Below are 17,223 nucleotides of genomic sequence, written 5' to 3' on the forward strand. Positions count from 1 at the left end.
ATACTTCGTGTGAGAAAACCGTGTAAAAATGATGAGTTTTATACATTATTATTTTTGAAGGAATTTTGATTTTCAAACACAGGGTATTGCAACAATTGTTTATAGCAAGATGGTGTGAAGGTTATTTTTAAAATGGATTTGCTTTTTTAGCTTTTATTCACAAAGAAAGTTCTTTAAAGAGCTAGATTGTTCTCTTCCCACTGCATGACAATTGTATAATCAATATTATTTCAAAATACATGTTGTCTTATACTACAGTGCAACATACATGGTAAGAAAAACATAGTATGACTGATAACCTGTAATAAGATATAACAAATAGCTCAAAAAATTCTTTACCTTTAAATTAAACTGCATGTTATATCAAAATAATACTGTAAAGTGAGTGTTGAGTAAAAGGCAATATTTTGTCTATTTCTCTCTTATTTAGCCCAGTTTCTCAACCTTGGCACTACTGTCATTTTGGGCTGGGTAATTCTTTGCTGTGGGGTGCTGTTCTGTGCATTGTAGGATATTTAGATGCATCCCTGGCCTCTACCCACTAGATGCCAGTAGCATCTACCCCACCCCAAGTTGCAACAAATGAAAACGCCTCCAGACATTGCTAAATGTCCCCCAGAGGGACAAAACTGTCCTTGGTTCAGAATCATCAATATATCTAAATAATATTTTCCATATAAAAGTCTTCATATGAAAATTGTCATATAAAAATCTTACCCTGCACTGCTTCAGCTGTTTTTTAAGAATTTCTGAATCCCCAAGGGCAGGCCATTCCTCTTTCAAGAAAACATCAACTTCGGCCATCCATTTCTTCAGGGTTTTTATGTGATTCTGAAATCAGAGACCCATTTTAAGGCATTATTGGGGTGCTGATTTATCTTAACACAATTCATCACAGTGATAGGTTTGAACACAAGCCCAGGAACAATTCCCATGTTTGAAGGATGTCTCTAAGTAGCTCTTCAGGAAAAGAATATTTTCTCTAAGACTGCATTTTTATGGCCTACTGTATGAGCACCGGTGTATGAAGTCTGCTATTGTTAAAAATAAAAAATTACTACCAAATGTGGTTTTATGATGTTGCTCTTGAGAACATTAAATCATATCCCCCTCTAGAGAAATTTTAAGTTACAAAACAACTCATGATAATACTAACAATGTGCCCTTAAGTACACAAAACAAACTACGAACAGTAAACTCAATGTAATGGTGTCTTTATAGGCTCCCTAAGCCTGAACTTCCAAAAACTGTTTTCTACAGTTGACAGTTTACATAGCCCCTCCAGTTGAGAACTTTCAGAACAAGATTTTGTCATCTTTAAAGAGAGAAAAATTTTGCTTTTCATTTCGCATTTGCCTGACCAGGGTGAAGTAATGATCAGGTGGAAAATGTCACCTTTTATCATTCGTAAATAGCCAAGTACATCCCATTATTTTCTCACATAATGTCTGTTTGTCCTGCTGCTTTTGGGGGGCTACTTTTCAAGTGTATGATTTTTCAAACTCCTTTATTTGCCTACAATTCAACTATGCTGTCCAGATGTGCTACTTTCTCCTTTCTTAATTAAATTTCTATTGAAAATGTGTGCTTCTCAGAAATTTTCCTCTTCGATATGATAAATAATAATGACTTTAAAAGCATTTGACTAAATCTAAAAACTTCAACATTATTATCTGGCTGACATCTTTTGAGCCTAGTTTTGCTCTTTTCTTCACATCACCATTGTCCTAGTTTAGATCTTATTATTGGCTCCTTGATTATTGATTAGCTCTTTTTGGTATCTGCTTCAGTCTTACCCCACTCTAATCCATTCTCCACAGTGGTGCCAATATTATTCTCTCCTCCTTCCTCTTCTCAAAGTGATGTTTTAAAAACACAGATATTATCTTATCTTTCCCCCCTTAAAGTAACAGTTCCACATTATCATTATTTTTAATCCCATCACCATTAGATTATAATTCATATTCCAAAGCATGGTGACCAACCCATTCACGATCTACTCCCAGACCACTTCTCCAATCACATATTTTATTAATCTCTAAACATATCTTTTGTCTTCCCAATATTGAACTACTTCCAGTTAATTGAACATACTGCTCCATTTTGTCAGGAACTCTTTCTTCCTCTTTTATTAGGTGCCTAAATTCTTATTCAAGGTGTAGTCAGATAAACCATGCTCCAAGAACATTTCATAACCCCTTTTCCCAGTTTATGTTGCTTTTCTTCTCTTTCCACTGTCATAACATTTACTACACTGTTTAATTTACTTACTGTGGTAGGTTAAATAATGACCCTCCAAGATGTTCAGGCCCCCATCACTGGAACCTGTGAATATGGTGCCTCATATGGCAAAAAGGAATTTGCAGATGCGATTAAGTTAAGGATTTTGAGATGGGGAGATGATCCTGGGTTATCCAGATGGGCACAATATAACCACAAGCATCCTTATTAAGACGGAGGCAGGAGTGTAAGAGAGAAATTGGAAGGTGTTATACTACTGGCTTTAAAGACAGAAGATGGAAACATGAGCCAAGGAATGTAGTTTCCAAAAACTAAAAATGACAAGGAAACAAATTTTCTCCTAAAGCCTCCAGAAAGGACACAGCCCTGCCTATACCTTGATTTTTAGCTCACTGAGACTGACATTGAACTTCTGACCCCCAGAACTGTAACATAATAAATGTGTGCTGCTTCAAGCCATTAAATTTGCAGCAACTTATTACAGCAGCAATAGGAAACAAATACACTCACCTTTCTCCTTCACCAGAACATGGGCTCCTTGATGGCAAGGACCAAGTAATTGTACCCTCTTTCGCCACTGGTACTGGTAAAAATGTGTTTTTATGTATATATGTGTATGCATGTATATGCATGTACACATATGTTCATATGTAGAGACACATAAATGTGGATGTTGTGCTTTAAAGAATGATTTAAAACTGCTTGGTCTTTTGGTTTGTGAAAGGTAAGAAAAAAACAACTAAGTAGCTGGACTGGGATTTAGATCCAAAGGCGTCTTATTCCAATGCTTTTCCATCACGCCATGATGCTTTCAAGATTCTTCCCAGCATTAACATTTTTCACAATAATTTACCACATAAGAGAGATATTACCTGCATCACCAAATGTTTTAAACTTTAGACTACAGTGTAATTGTTGGTTTACTAATGCTTGGGTGATCAGGTGGCACCATCCAAACAAATTAAGTCAGTAGAAGTTGGTTTGTGGAAGGTGATGGGGTCAAATTTACACATAAAATTACAAGTGAAATATGCTGATGAAATGATATGACTATATTACATGGTAGATAACTTCTTATCTATTCATAAGTTAAATGATACCTCTATTTAGAGGACAACCAGACTAAAGAAAAGATGGGTTTCGAAAATTATTGAGCTAAAAACATGTTTAAGTCCTATTGGTATTGGTGGAAAAAAAAACTAATTCTAAAGAAAATCTAAGATGCAGAACTCTTAATTAATGTTTTCTTAAAATCAATAGGCAAACTATACTCCTTTGAGACAGATTTGTGTCTTTTGACCTTATCACTGACTTTGAGGGACTATGGAGGTTAAACGTCTTTAAATTTTATAACTCATCATTAGGAGACAAACAAGTAAAGAAAAAAATGAATATAAAAAGTAAAATCTTGAATTACCTGAAGTTTTCGGAGTTTAGCCATTTGCTCCTCTAGCTTTTGGCAATGTTCGACCAGCTGGGCAGAGAGTTTCTTCCATCGGCCCTCAATCTCTTCAAATTCTGATTGATATTTCCTGCTAATATTAGAGGGTGCTTTCCTTGACATCTCTTTCACAGTGGTGCTGAGATAGTTTAGGCCATTTTGTTGTTCTTGTAGAGAGCTTTGTAAAGCCTCAAAATTAAAAAGAAGAAAGTGCATTTATACTAATTGATGAATACTAATGAGTTTCATTGTTCAATTTCATTGACTAGTTTCAGATAAATCAAATTACTTAAAATGAAAGCTATGTGATTCAAACATCTAAAAATAAATGATGTAACATCAGTTATAAAATAGTCATTTAAATTCTACTTTTAATAAGAGTAGTTTACACATTATTTAATAATATTTTATTTAAAAATCTATGCCTAGTCTTATGAACAATGCCAAATATATACAAAACTATATATTACTGAACCAAACACCTTTAGCACACCTAATTTTATTACATTTTGTCTGTATATTAATAACTGCATTTATGATTCAATTAATGTAGTTTAACTTAATTATACTGAGCCTTTAAGTAAGATAACTTCTAACCTTCATAGATAAAAATATAACTAAATCAGATTGATAGATGTGATAACAAAGCTCTGAATAAGTTACCAGATGGATGGTTTACTAATGTCAGTTAATGAATGTTTTTTATTTTTCAAAAGACATTGCTCTGTTTTGTAGTATCACAGTGAAATTCTAGGGAATTTTGGGGAGAATTTACAAACTTGATTTTACATTTGTACTGTATAATCTATTCCACCCCTTATAATAGGATGCATATCTTTAGGTTTCACCTACTCAGTATTTACTTAAATGTTACTTTCTGGTTATAAACTAAAAAGGTTGAAGATAAAAAATTGAAAAAAATACCCATTATATACAACTATTACTTCTTACATAAACTTCCAGTTCTTTCTATGTAAAACTAAACCCTGAATAGCTGATCATATTTTACACTCACATATGCATAATTATGTGTCAAACATAATTTTGTGGTTCCATATCTTATGTTTATTTTGTGATATGTTATTTTTTACTTTATTTTTATTTTACTTTATTAAACTGTTACCCTTGATTATTTACACAATATCTAGTATGCATAGAACTACATTTTTTTAAATATCTTTATTGGAGTATAATTGCTTTACAATGGTTAGTTTCTGCTTTATAACAAAGTGAATCAGTTATACATATACATATGTCCCCATATCTCTTCCCTCTTGCATCTCCCTCCCTCCCACCCTCCCTATCCCACCCGTCTAGGTGGTCACAAAGCACCGAGCTGATCTCCCTGTGCTATGCGGCTGCTTCCCACTAGCTATCTATTTTACGTTTGGTAGTGTATATATGTCCATGCCACTCTCTCACTTTGTCACAGCTTACCCTTCCCCCTACCCGTATCCTCATTCCATTCTCTAGTAGGTCTGTGTCTTTATTCCCGTCTTGCCACTAGGTTCTTCATGACCATTTTTTTTTTTTTTTTTAGATTCCATATATATGTGTTAGCATACGGTATTTGTTTTTCTCTTTCTGACTTACTTCATTCTGCATGACAGACTCTAGGTCCATACACCTCACTACAAATAACTCAATTTCCTTTCTTTTATGGCTGAGTAATATTCCATTGTGTATATGTGCCACATCTTCTTTATCCATTCATCTGTTGCTGGACACTTAGGTTGCTTCCATGTCCTGGCTATTGTAAATAGAGCTGCAGTGAACATTGTGATACATGACTCTTTATGAATTATGGTTTTCTCAGGGTATATGCCCAATAGTGGGATTGCTGGGTCGTATGGTAGTTCTATTTTTAGTTTTTTAAGGAACCTCCATACTGTTCTCCATAGTGGCTGTAGCAATTTACATTCCCACCAACAGTGCAAGAGGGTTCTCTTTTCTCCACGCCCTCTCCAGCATTTATTGTTTGTAGATTTTTTGATGATGGCCATTCTGACCAGTGTGAGGTGATACCTCATTGTAGTTGTGATCTGCATTTCTCTAATGATTAATGATGTTGACCATCTTTCATGTGTCTCTTGGCAATCTGTATACCTTCTTTGGAGAAATGTCTATTTAGGCCTTCTGCCCATTTTTGGATTGGGTTGTTTTTTTGATATTGAGCTGCATGAGCTGCTTGTAAATTTTGGAGATTAATCCTTTGCCCGTTGCTTCATTTGCAAATATTTTCTCCCATTCTGAGGGTTGTCTTTTCGTCTTGTTTATGGTTTCCTTTGCTGTGCAAAAGCTTTTAAGTTTCATTAGGTCCCATTTGTTTATTTTTATTTCCATTTCTCTAGGAGGTGGGTCAAAAAGGATCTTGCTGTGATTTATGTCATACAGTGTTCTGCCTATGTTTTCCTCTAAGAGTTTGATAGTGTCTGGCCTTACATTTAGGTCTTTAATCCATTTTGAGTTTATTTTTGTGTATGGTGTTAGGGAGTGTTCTAATTTCATTCTTTTACATGTAGCTGTCCAGTTTTCCCAGCACCACGTATTGAAGAGGCTGTCTTTTCTCCACTGTATATACTTGCCTCCTTTATCAAAGATAAGGTGACCATACGTGCATGGGCTTATCTCTGGGCTTTCTATCCTGTTCCATGGATCTATATTTCTGTTTCTGTGCCAGTACCATAGTGTCTTGGTTACTGTAGCTTTGTAGTATAGTCTGAAGTCAGGGAGCCTGATTCCTCCAGCTCCGTTTTTCTTTCTCAAGATTGCTTTGGCTATTCGGGGTCTTTTGTGTTTCCATACAAATTGTGAAATTTTTTGTTCTAGTTCTGTGAAAAATGCCAGTGGTAGTTTGATAGGGATTGCATTGAATCTGTAGATTGCTTTGGGTAGTATAGTCATTTTCACAATGTTGATTCGTCCAATTCAAGAACATGGTATACCTCTCCATCTATTTGTATCATCTTTAATTTCTTTCATCAGTGTCTTATAATTTTCTGCACACAGGTCTTTTGTCTCCTTAGGTAGGTTTATTCCTAGATATTTTATTCTTTTTGTTGCAGTGGTAAATGGGAGTGTTTTCTTAATTTCACTTTCAGATTTTTCATCATTAGTGTATAGGAATGCAAGAGATTTCTGTGCATTAATTTTGTATCCTGCTACTTTACCAAGTTCATTGATTAGCTATAGTAGTTTTCTGGTAGCATCTCTAGGATTCTCTATGTTTAGTGTCATGTCATCTGCAAACAGTGACAGCTTTACCTCTTCTTTTTCAATTTGGATTCCTTTTATTTCTTTTTCTTCTCTGATTGCTGTGGCTAAAACTTCCAAAACTATGTTGAATAATAGTGGTGAGAGTGGGCAACCTTGTCTTGTTCCTGATCTTAGTGGAAATGGTTTCAGTTTTTCACCATTGAGGACGATGTTGGCTGTGGGTTTGTCATATATGGCCTTTATTATGTTGAGGAAAGTTCTCTCTATGCTAGAACTACATTTTGAGCCAAGCAATTTATTGTGAGCCTTCTCCCATGTCGTTAAGTATTTTTCAAAAACAGATTTTAATTGCTTCTGCAGTTCATTTAACCATTTCCCATTATTAGCTGTATAAATTAATTTTAAGTTTTCCACTCTTTTAAATTATGTTTATGATCTATTTATCTATATCTCTATGTATCTATATCTGAAAAGTTTTCCTCAGCAAAACTTACATTCAATTTACATTCCCACCAATAAGTGAGATGCAGTTCATTGCTGCCAGACCTGCACTTACTATATCTTTTGGGTTTCTCTTTTTTTCTTTTTTTTTGCAATTTAGTATGTAAAAAATAGTATCTCATTCTGTAAATTTGTACTACATCCTTACAATTTGTTTTGTTAATTAAAGTATAGTTGATTTAAAATATTAGTTTCAGGTATACAACATAGTAAGTCAATGTTTAATAGATGATACTCCATTTAAAGTTATTATAAAACATTGGCTATATTCCTTGTGCTGTACAAGATATCCTTGTATCTTACTTATTTTACACATAGTAGTTTGTACTTCTTAATCCCATACCCCCATTTTGCCCCTCCCCCACCCCTCTGCCCACTGGCAACCACTAGTTTGTTCCCTATATGAGTCTGTTTCTGTTTTGTTATATTCATTTATTTGTTTTATTTTTTGAGATTTCTTTTTGCACTTTAGTATGTAAAAATATCTCATTTTGTAAATTTGTACTACATCCTTTACAATTTGAGTTACAATTTTTCATAGGATTAATGGTCATTTATGTCTCTTTCTGGTGACTACCTTATTAATGACTTACTCAGACAAATGTTTTCCTTATCTCATTTTTCTTTAAAATTGGCTCTGGTATTTTTACAATGTTTGTGATCACTTCCATTTATTTTTGTGCTTCCCCATCATATGTTTTTAAAGTTTTATTAAAAATTTCTCCAAAATTTATGCTTATTAAAATGTTTTTGACTTTTTAATCTATGTGGTAGTTTGTTTTGGTGTAACATTTGACACAAGGTTCTAACTTCATTTTTTTCAGTTAGTTAATAATTCACCTTCTCAATAATATTTATAAATAATTTTCCCTCCATCACTGTTTTATCAATGGAAATACACTGTTCCATTCATCTCCGTACCGTTTCTTTTATACTTAACCCACTCCCCTAATTGCTATACCTTTGTACTCTTATGTTTTTACATTTATAGTTTTATTAAGTCACATGTTATTCAAAGTAAATTTTGGAACTATTCCAGGTATTACAAACAACAACATAAAGGGGAAAAAAGATTAAACAGTTATAGGTTGTTTGGTATTATAGTAGAGGAAATAGTTTAAATGGGACAATATATACTGGGAAATGTTTAAATAAAGATTTCTTTGAAGAAATTCTTCTAAAATTACTTTTTTAGGAAATAATATTTAATTCCCAAAAAAGAACTCTTGATATAACAAAGTTAAATGTTTAACTTTTTTTCTTAATTTAATTCTCAAAATGTGGACACATTATCTCAGCTCTTAAATACAATGAATGAATACGCTTTAGTGTCTTACAAAATAAAATGTGATTAGATATACAACACAGGCTTTTCAGAACTAGCAGGGAAAGTATTCTAAAATCTCATACAAATTATTTCTTTAATTTCCCATATTAGTATTTTATTTCCTGATATAAGACTATTAAAATACAGTGAATAGAACTCAAAAACTAATTACAATATTACATCAAAAAGGTTTTAAATTAAAACTAATTTTATAACTACATTAATTTTACCACTTTCTTTTTGGAAATGTGAGATAAGCTCTAAATCAGCAAGCAAAGGGGAGGAATAATACCAGAGCTTCTATAATAATCAAAATCCATGTTTCTGAAAATATACACTAAGCAAGAAAGAATATACTTCATAAGTAGACCGTACCATTGTTTTCAAAGATAGAATTTTTATCTTATGGAGAGAAGGCACAAATGCATAAAATATTACACTTTTAAATTCTTAATCTTCATTTTTTCAGCTGGTAAACTATCATACTTGCCATGATTATTTTAATTCTAGTATTATATTAAGGTTATACCAATGTGATTGCTTGATAGATGAGATCTGTATTGTATTGTTTAAGACATTTAAATAGTCACAGACCTGTAACTCCCCGAGTCTCTGCTCCATGATCTCATATTCAGTGACAGTAACCTGAGGTACAGAGAGTTTGGTTTCTGACTGCTGGATCCACATGAGGATGGTACTCATGGTCTCCTGATAGCGCATGGGTGGCAAAGTGTCCAAAACTTTATCAAAAGGGAAAAAAAGAGAATCATTTAACCATTTAAACCTTTGTCATTTGTTTTCCTAAGCTGCCAGCAAACTCAATCATACTAATAATTACAAATATTAACAAAGTGTGAAAACATGAATATACAGATTAGAATATGATTATGTTGTTGAAGATAAATTCCTATTACATGCCTGATATTTTGACAGAAACTATGCATATATTACATCGAATCCTCCTATCAGCCTTGCAAGATTTGCATTGTTTAATTCATGTTTTTTAAGGTGAGGAAATGGAGCAACAGAGAGGCTGAGTAACTTGCCCAAGGTAACACAGATGGTAGTTGGAGAAACCAAGTAGAGTTCATGTATATTTGACTTTGAAGACTACTCTCTTTCTGTATTATCATTTGCCTTTGGGGAAAATAGTATCATTATCTACAGCAGGTGATATTTTATATTACATCAGTTCATGTTGTATTTTACTAAAAGAAACACAATTTGTGTGCGTTTAGTGTCAGAAACTCTAATAATGATCACACACATTATCATTCTTAATTCTTACAATAAACCTGTGAGATAGACATTTTTATTCCATTTACATTTGAGGAAACAGAGGCTATAAAAGAAGGCCAACTAATTTGTTCATAGTCAAACATCTAGTAAGTGTCACAGCCAGGATTTTAAACCAAGATCATCTTGTTTAAAAGTCAAAGCCACCAACAAACAATGTACTTTCTCTAACATATATATATATACACACACACACACACACACACATATATGTATATGTACATACATATATTCATTCCAACTATATATAAAATTAGGGAATGAAATATATATATGGGAAAGTACAATGTGTGTGTGTATATATAGTTATATACAAGTTTTAAATCTAAAATGTATACATGTGTATATATACTATTTATTACTATACATTATTTTCTATTTTATACACGCCCACACAGATTATGTGACTTAAGTAGCTATACTGACCATGTTCAAGGTTGAGAATTTCGGCAGAAAACTGGAAACCATAAAAATGATTTTAAGTGTTTTAAGAAGAATAAAAAAGAAACTGTAGAACTGAAACATGCAATAAGTGAAAAGTAATAACACAAAGAATAGGTTTAAATGCAGATTAGACAAAGCTAAACAGAGAATTAGTAAACCTGAAGATAGGCCAGAAACATATATATGTATGTGTGTGTGTGTATGTGTATTTATATATATGTATACATGCATATATGTATATATCTGGAATGAAGCATGGAGAGACAAACAGATGGAAAATAAAGATGAGAGAATAAGAGACATAGAAAAAAAACAGTAAAATGAACATAAATGTATCCCAGAATCACAGAGAGAGACATGGGACAGAAGCCACATTTGAAGAGATAATGGCTGAGAATTTTCCTAAATAGATAAAATCACAGTGCAAAATACTAGCTCAAATCACTATATCCAATGGCATTATTTAAACCACATTATTTTTATCAGATAGCATATGAGTTTCACTTCTATATACCAATTCCTTCTAAACTAAATGAGAAGAATATAGGAAAGTATTTTGCACGCTAGTTAAGTGGGGTTTTCAAATGGAAAATATATTTTTAGAAAGTGTGTTAGAAAGGGATACTGAGAATTTTACTCAGTGTGCTTATATTTATTTGGCAGTTCATGCCCAAATTTATTTTAAGAGGCCTTCTTTAACCTGAGCACTTCTGATTTCATACTGAAGGATCTCAAAAGATTTCTGTGGTACTTTAAACCTCACTGCTTTCTTTCATATAAATAATGTGTTTCTCTGCTAACTAGATACATTTGAATGCTAGATAATTATTAATAAAAACAAAGAGGGATCTCATGAATAGTACTGAAGTAAAGGAGTATTTAGTTATGATGAAGCAAAGAGTTGGAAGGAGACAGGTCTATGGGTAGAGACAAGGAGGTATGTTGGATAGATTATAAAATGTACAAAGTTTGGTTTAATTGAACTTGAACATATACATTCTGGAAAACAGTGCTTGTTTTCCTTGTGGCAGTGGCTGGGACACAATAAACATTTATTAGAAGCTTGTCAGAGGTGATATGAATCAGTCCAATTTTATCCAGATGATGAATATATGTCAGGAGAGAAAGATAAGTATAGAAAGAGTTGATGAATATATTAGGGTTACTTTTTATTAGAAAAAGATCAACAGGTTTTTCATGAACATCTATCAGAATTGCTTCTCCATTCTGTTTGTACAGAAGGAGGCTGTGTAGCATGACAATTAGCAAGTCTGATTCTGCAGTTCAGTAAACCTGTGCTTTGGAATTGGCTCTCCACTCACTAGCTTTGGCAAATTACTTAACATTTTAGCATCTTAGACCTCATTTATAAAAATGGGGATGTAGATACTTCGGGGAGAATTAATTGAAGTCATTTATTATTCCTTCATTCAGCCAATATTTATTCAGCGCTCTGAGCATCAGGGAAGCAAGAAGTAAAAATTAAAATAGCAAAGCCTTGGCTTTCATGATGCTTAAAATCTAATTGGTGAGTCAGAAAATTAACAAACAAATCAAGAGACTATAATGACTAATAGAAATAGATGGCAGTGAAGAAAAATTAAGTTATGGCGGGGGGGGGGGAGATCCTTCCAGATAATGCAATAAAAAAAATTTAAGATTGAGAATTAGATATAAAAATGTTGGAGCAACGAGGATTTACACAAGGGATGGTGGGCAATCAATAGATTAGTAATGGAAGACACTACCATCTCCAAGCTTAGAGGGACAAAGGGAAGAGGTGTGAGATGGTGTTACAAGAAACCAATAATTGGAACCACCCAGCAGGAGCTGAATTCACAAGGGGATTCCCTTTGGGGATGCAGGGTCCCTGAGGTATGCTGTTTCCAGAGAGGGCTAGAAAGTTGGAGGATTCATTCTCAGGCACTGATGGAGAGGCACCCTGTAACACTGAGAGGGGAAGAGAATATTCTATCTTCTCTCCTCTTCTCACCTTCAGTATCCTCCAAGTGCCTCCCACTGGCTGAACCAAGCAGGTACACAGTTTAAAAAAAGGATCCTAGGAAGTGTAGTTTTCATAGGAAGAGCAGGGGATGGCACTGAGAAGAGACAAACAGAAGATCTGCCTGGAGATGATGGTGAGAGTGCGTATAGAGGGGAGGGAACGGAATTTGAGAGGGGCAACAAAGTACATCAGTGGTTTTACCAATATTCCATTTCTTAAGTTTACTAGCTCAGTATGCAGATTTCTATTTTTTTTCATTATTTAAAAAAATGTCTATATGTTACAGAAACTCTTTGAATATAATCAAAGTATTAAATAAAATAAAAAGGATAGAAAGGGACCAGACAGTGAATAAAAAAGCCCTCTCCTTGGAAGTATCACTTGACAAGAGACTTAAAAGCACTGAAGGAGGGAGCCATATGAATACAGAGAGGAAAGGTTTTCCAGGTGGGTAATAACAAGTTTAACAGTCCAAAGACATGAGTATTTCTAGTAAGGTAAGAGCACAGCAAGGAGGCAAGTGTAGCAAGAAAAAAGTGAGCAAGGTGGAGTGTGGTGGGACATTAGGGCAGGGGAAACTACGACCATGAAGGCCTTTGTAGATCTTAATAAGATGCTACATTTTATTCTAAATTTGTCTCTATATTTGCTGATTACTGCATCCATTGTTGGGTACATATTTGCTATTACTATTAGCTAGAAGGGAGATGCAAGACAACAGGAAAGTGAAGGAGACATACTCAGGGCTAAGTAGAAATTGTAAGAGTTTAATACAAAGTTTTATCTATGTTAATAAAAGGAGAACACTTCCTTGCTAGGGAGAGAACAAAAGCTGAATAGAGGCAATCACGTTCTTTCATTTGTGGGGAGAGGTAGGTTCCTTTGAACTAATTTTACTTTCTAGAGAACCAGATGCATAGCCAAACCTAAGACATTGCTCTGAAATGATTTACAAACACACACACATACACACACACATGTCCACACATGAACACATACAATGCATGCATATGAATATCCTAACACACACAGAGTGAATTTAAAAAGTTAGTTTCCACTTCATCCTGCAAAGAGAATCATGATCAGACCAAAAATTAAATAATAATAATAGATAAAGATCAAGGGAAATGGTAACAAAAAGGATGAAAGTGTTTTGTTTGTTTAACTTCAGGTTTACTTAAATACTGTTGTTTCAGTACTGGTTAATACTTAATGGTCATTTAAAAATACATATACAAGGCATAGTTTATTATATTGCACAGCATATTTAACCGTGTATTTGGAAGAGTGTTTAGACTGTGCTGAGGATAACCTTGGCATTTGTAGCATCCTGGGGAAAGATTGTATTTGTAGTTGTAATTGTACCTACATTAAATGAGAGGAAACAAAGATTTTCTGACTTGTCAGCTTATCACCAAAGTGATAAGGTAGCATGAGCACTGTACAAGTATAAAACAGTTACTTAACTCATAAGTATATGCTATAATATTATAGATGGTCCAAAACTCAGTCAGCATCCACCTATGGAATAGATCAAAGGAGGGAGGGAGGAAAGTAGACAGATAGACAGACTGACAGAAATAAAATGCCATACATTCAAAGAATCCATTGTTTTTCAGCACAGGCCAGCATAAAACAAAAATCTCTCAAATCCAGAAAGAAGATGACCACTGAAACATTCTAAATTATTAAATAATAAATTTGATTGATCTTTCTTCTATTAACCAATACAATTCTAGCTAGATCTTAAGAAATAATCACAACTTGATACATTATTTTTCTTTGTGTTAAACAAAATGTCAACAAAGTACGCATTAATTTGCATTACTCAATGAATAACTTACATTATGTAAAGTCTCAGGTTCTCTTCAAAACCCTGATAAAGTATTGAAGAATCCAGACCACCACTGCATGTGGGCACTATTTACCATATTGTATAGATGGAACATCTTATTCCGTATTCTGATTCGGGATGTTTGGGCACATTTTTTTCCTTGAAATCTGGATCCTAAGTAAACTCTCTGGGTGTTTCACAGGTGGATTGCTTTGGGGAGGAGCTAGAACTGAAACAGGACCTAGCAAGTCCACAGTTTCTGAACTAGCTATCTCACTACCCATGTATGGGTTCATCAATCAGGAAATATACATCTGAAGAGCTGTGGGAATAGTTACCCAATGGGCTCTAATCTCACCCTCAAGTCCACTTCATTTCTAAGGGAGGCCCTGATTGTCTTCTCCCTTCTTTAGCTTCCTTCTGGTCTCTCAGTTTAATGAGAAGGGAAATATTTCAGTTTCTGAACTGTTGCTCTTTTTTCTGTATAACTGCTTCGGATCAGTATTCGGATGCAAGACGTAAAGTTCTCCCATTGAGAGCTAAACCAAACTTCCACTCTATTCTGAGAAGACAGAACAACTTGTGAAAAGATCAAATGCCTTTGTTAGTATCTCACAGGTAAGTTATTTAGCTCAAGCAAAAACCCACACAAGGGAAGATCCTTCCTAGTCTCTCCACGTGTACTTTTGCTTCCTTTCAATCTATCCTCATCGCTCAGTTTCTGAAAATGCAAAACTGATTTATGATGTTATATCACAGCATAAAACCCATCAGTATTGTTTCATTTTTCTCATGTTAGTGTCTAGAACCCTCACCGTGGCTCATAAAAGGCCCTTCTAGACTGTTTGCCTCTCTAGGCTCACCTTGCATCACTCTCTCCTCTCTGTGCTCCAGGGACACAGGACTTCTCAGATTCTCAGCTAGCCAGCACCTACTACCCTTAGTCTCACTAATTCCTGTTCATCTTTCAGCTTCTGTGTCCTCTCTGAGGACTAAGAAAGATAACTTATAAGATTGCTGTTTGTAGACTAAAAATTACTATGAATATAGAATACATTTAACTTTTAATATTATTTTCTCATATCATCTTTGCCAAATACCAACCACCAATTCCTCACACCAGTTTTCACCATTTAAAGTACACTTAAGATGTCAAGTTTTTGTTTCATTGTGAGAACACTAGTAAAGAAGAAAAGGAAAGAGGGAATGAAAGTCATGATGGATTCCCAAGATGGTAGCTCTTATTTGCTGAATACTTAATATGCTCAAAGCACCATGTAGTAATACAAGACATGAGATTTACTCCCTGGTGTAAGTTTGGGGGAAAACATACATATGGAAAATTCCTTGAAAATAATTATTAATTAACAAACTGAACTGCAATATGACTTGATGTGGTGAACTTTTATTCACCATTTTTATATATGTACATAATACATATACATAAATTATATATAAATACATATTACATAAAATTATATATAATTTATATGTATAATACATAATATGTGCAATGTATAAATTATATATACACAATTTATATATATTATTTAATACACATAATGCATATAAATTATATATACAAATATAAATTGCATAATTTATAATTCATATATATAATCCATATTTAATTTATGATTATTAATGAATCAAAACAAGTTTTCCAAAAGAGTGAATCAAAGTGTTAGAGATATTTTGGTTAATACAGTGGAAAGGAGTACATTTTATTTAGACATAAATGAAATGAAAATATTTGGCACTTTTATAAACAATCATCATGTATATGCAAGATAAAGAGAAGACATGCTAATATAGATGGGTATACTGATAGCTGTATGAACAGAGGTTATATATTATTATATATTTATATTATGGTGTCATAATCAAATCTGTTATCATCACATATCAACATTCTGAACACCTTTAAAAGAAACAGAAAAAAATGTTAAACCTTAATATAATGAATAAGTCTATGTGAATTAAAAAATTTTCAGTGAATAAGCTCCTTTGCCAACCAGTTACAGTATAACCATTAACATGTACTTGACTTTAAGGGAGGTTTATGGATTTTATGATAAGAAAAATGCATTATTCTTAAATAGGTCAACGTTTGAAAATTTAGGACATTTACAATCTTTTCCCCAATTGATTTTACAGAGGCCCAGCAACAAGTACACTGAAACCCACTAGAGGGAGCTGACGTTACTGTAAAGTTGTATTACCTGATTCCCTATCAGGAAAATAAACCCCTCAGTAAAAATGACTTTGAAGTAAAAGAAAGGAAAAAAACTGCATTTATCTTTCATTACATGACCTCACCAGGAAATAAAAAGGGAAAAAAATAGGAAAGTGAGGAAAGCCCGTGTATTACACTATGCTGATTCTAGAAATGTTATTACGTGGTAAATTTTTGGCATATTTACAAAGGAAAGCAGTTAAAAATGTGTGTTCCAACAAATTAAAGTTTCAGTAGAAAACAAATATATGTTCTTGTGCTTCTCATGACAACTTTGAGGATGACTTTTTAAAAAATATTTTTATCTTAATACCTTAAAAATCTAGTTTTACTCTATAATCCTTTGTGTGTACATATATATACATATGTATATATGTGTATGGTGAACCAAAGACCCATTCGCTAATGCTTAGAAGTGTTCATAAACCTGCCTGTCAAAGGAATTTTTGTCTGATGAGTAGGGATATTTGGACTGTGTATTAATATCATAAGAGCAAATTGGTGAGAGACAAAATTGACATCCTGAAAAATTTGCTCGTCATATGGTAGGCATTTGCATAATTGCTCCACTCATATGTTGTATTTTACCAGTAAATGAGAAAAAGAAGATATTGTATAGTTATAGTGATCCAAGAGTAAAATGCAGCCCAAAGAATAATTTGTCCTTGGCTGAGTTTCAGTT

The 17,223-nt window shown here is 33.5% G+C and overlaps 1 protein-coding gene across 1 annotated transcript in view; it reads right to left on the reverse strand.

Annotated features, from left to right (window-relative positions):
* DMD (dystrophin) overlaps positions 1-17,223 on the reverse strand; it is a 1,714,964-nt gene that overhangs the window by 1,351,961 nt on the left and 345,780 nt on the right. Inside the window, exons 17-19 of the mRNA XM_061178407.1 lie at positions 9,321-9,466; positions 3,659-3,871; positions 718-831 (exon numbers count right to left, since the gene is read on the reverse strand). Coding sequence (XP_061034390.1) covers positions 718-831; positions 3,659-3,871; positions 9,321-9,466 — 473 coding nt within the window. The remainder of the gene's footprint in view (positions 1-717; positions 832-3,658; positions 3,872-9,320; positions 9,467-17,223) is intronic.

This window comes from Eubalaena glacialis, chromosome X, assembly GCF_028564815.1.
Source record: "Eubalaena glacialis isolate mEubGla1 chromosome X, mEubGla1.1.hap2.+ XY, whole genome shotgun sequence".
Classification (NCBI taxonomy): domain Eukaryota; kingdom Metazoa; phylum Chordata; class Mammalia; order Artiodactyla; family Balaenidae; genus Eubalaena; species Eubalaena glacialis.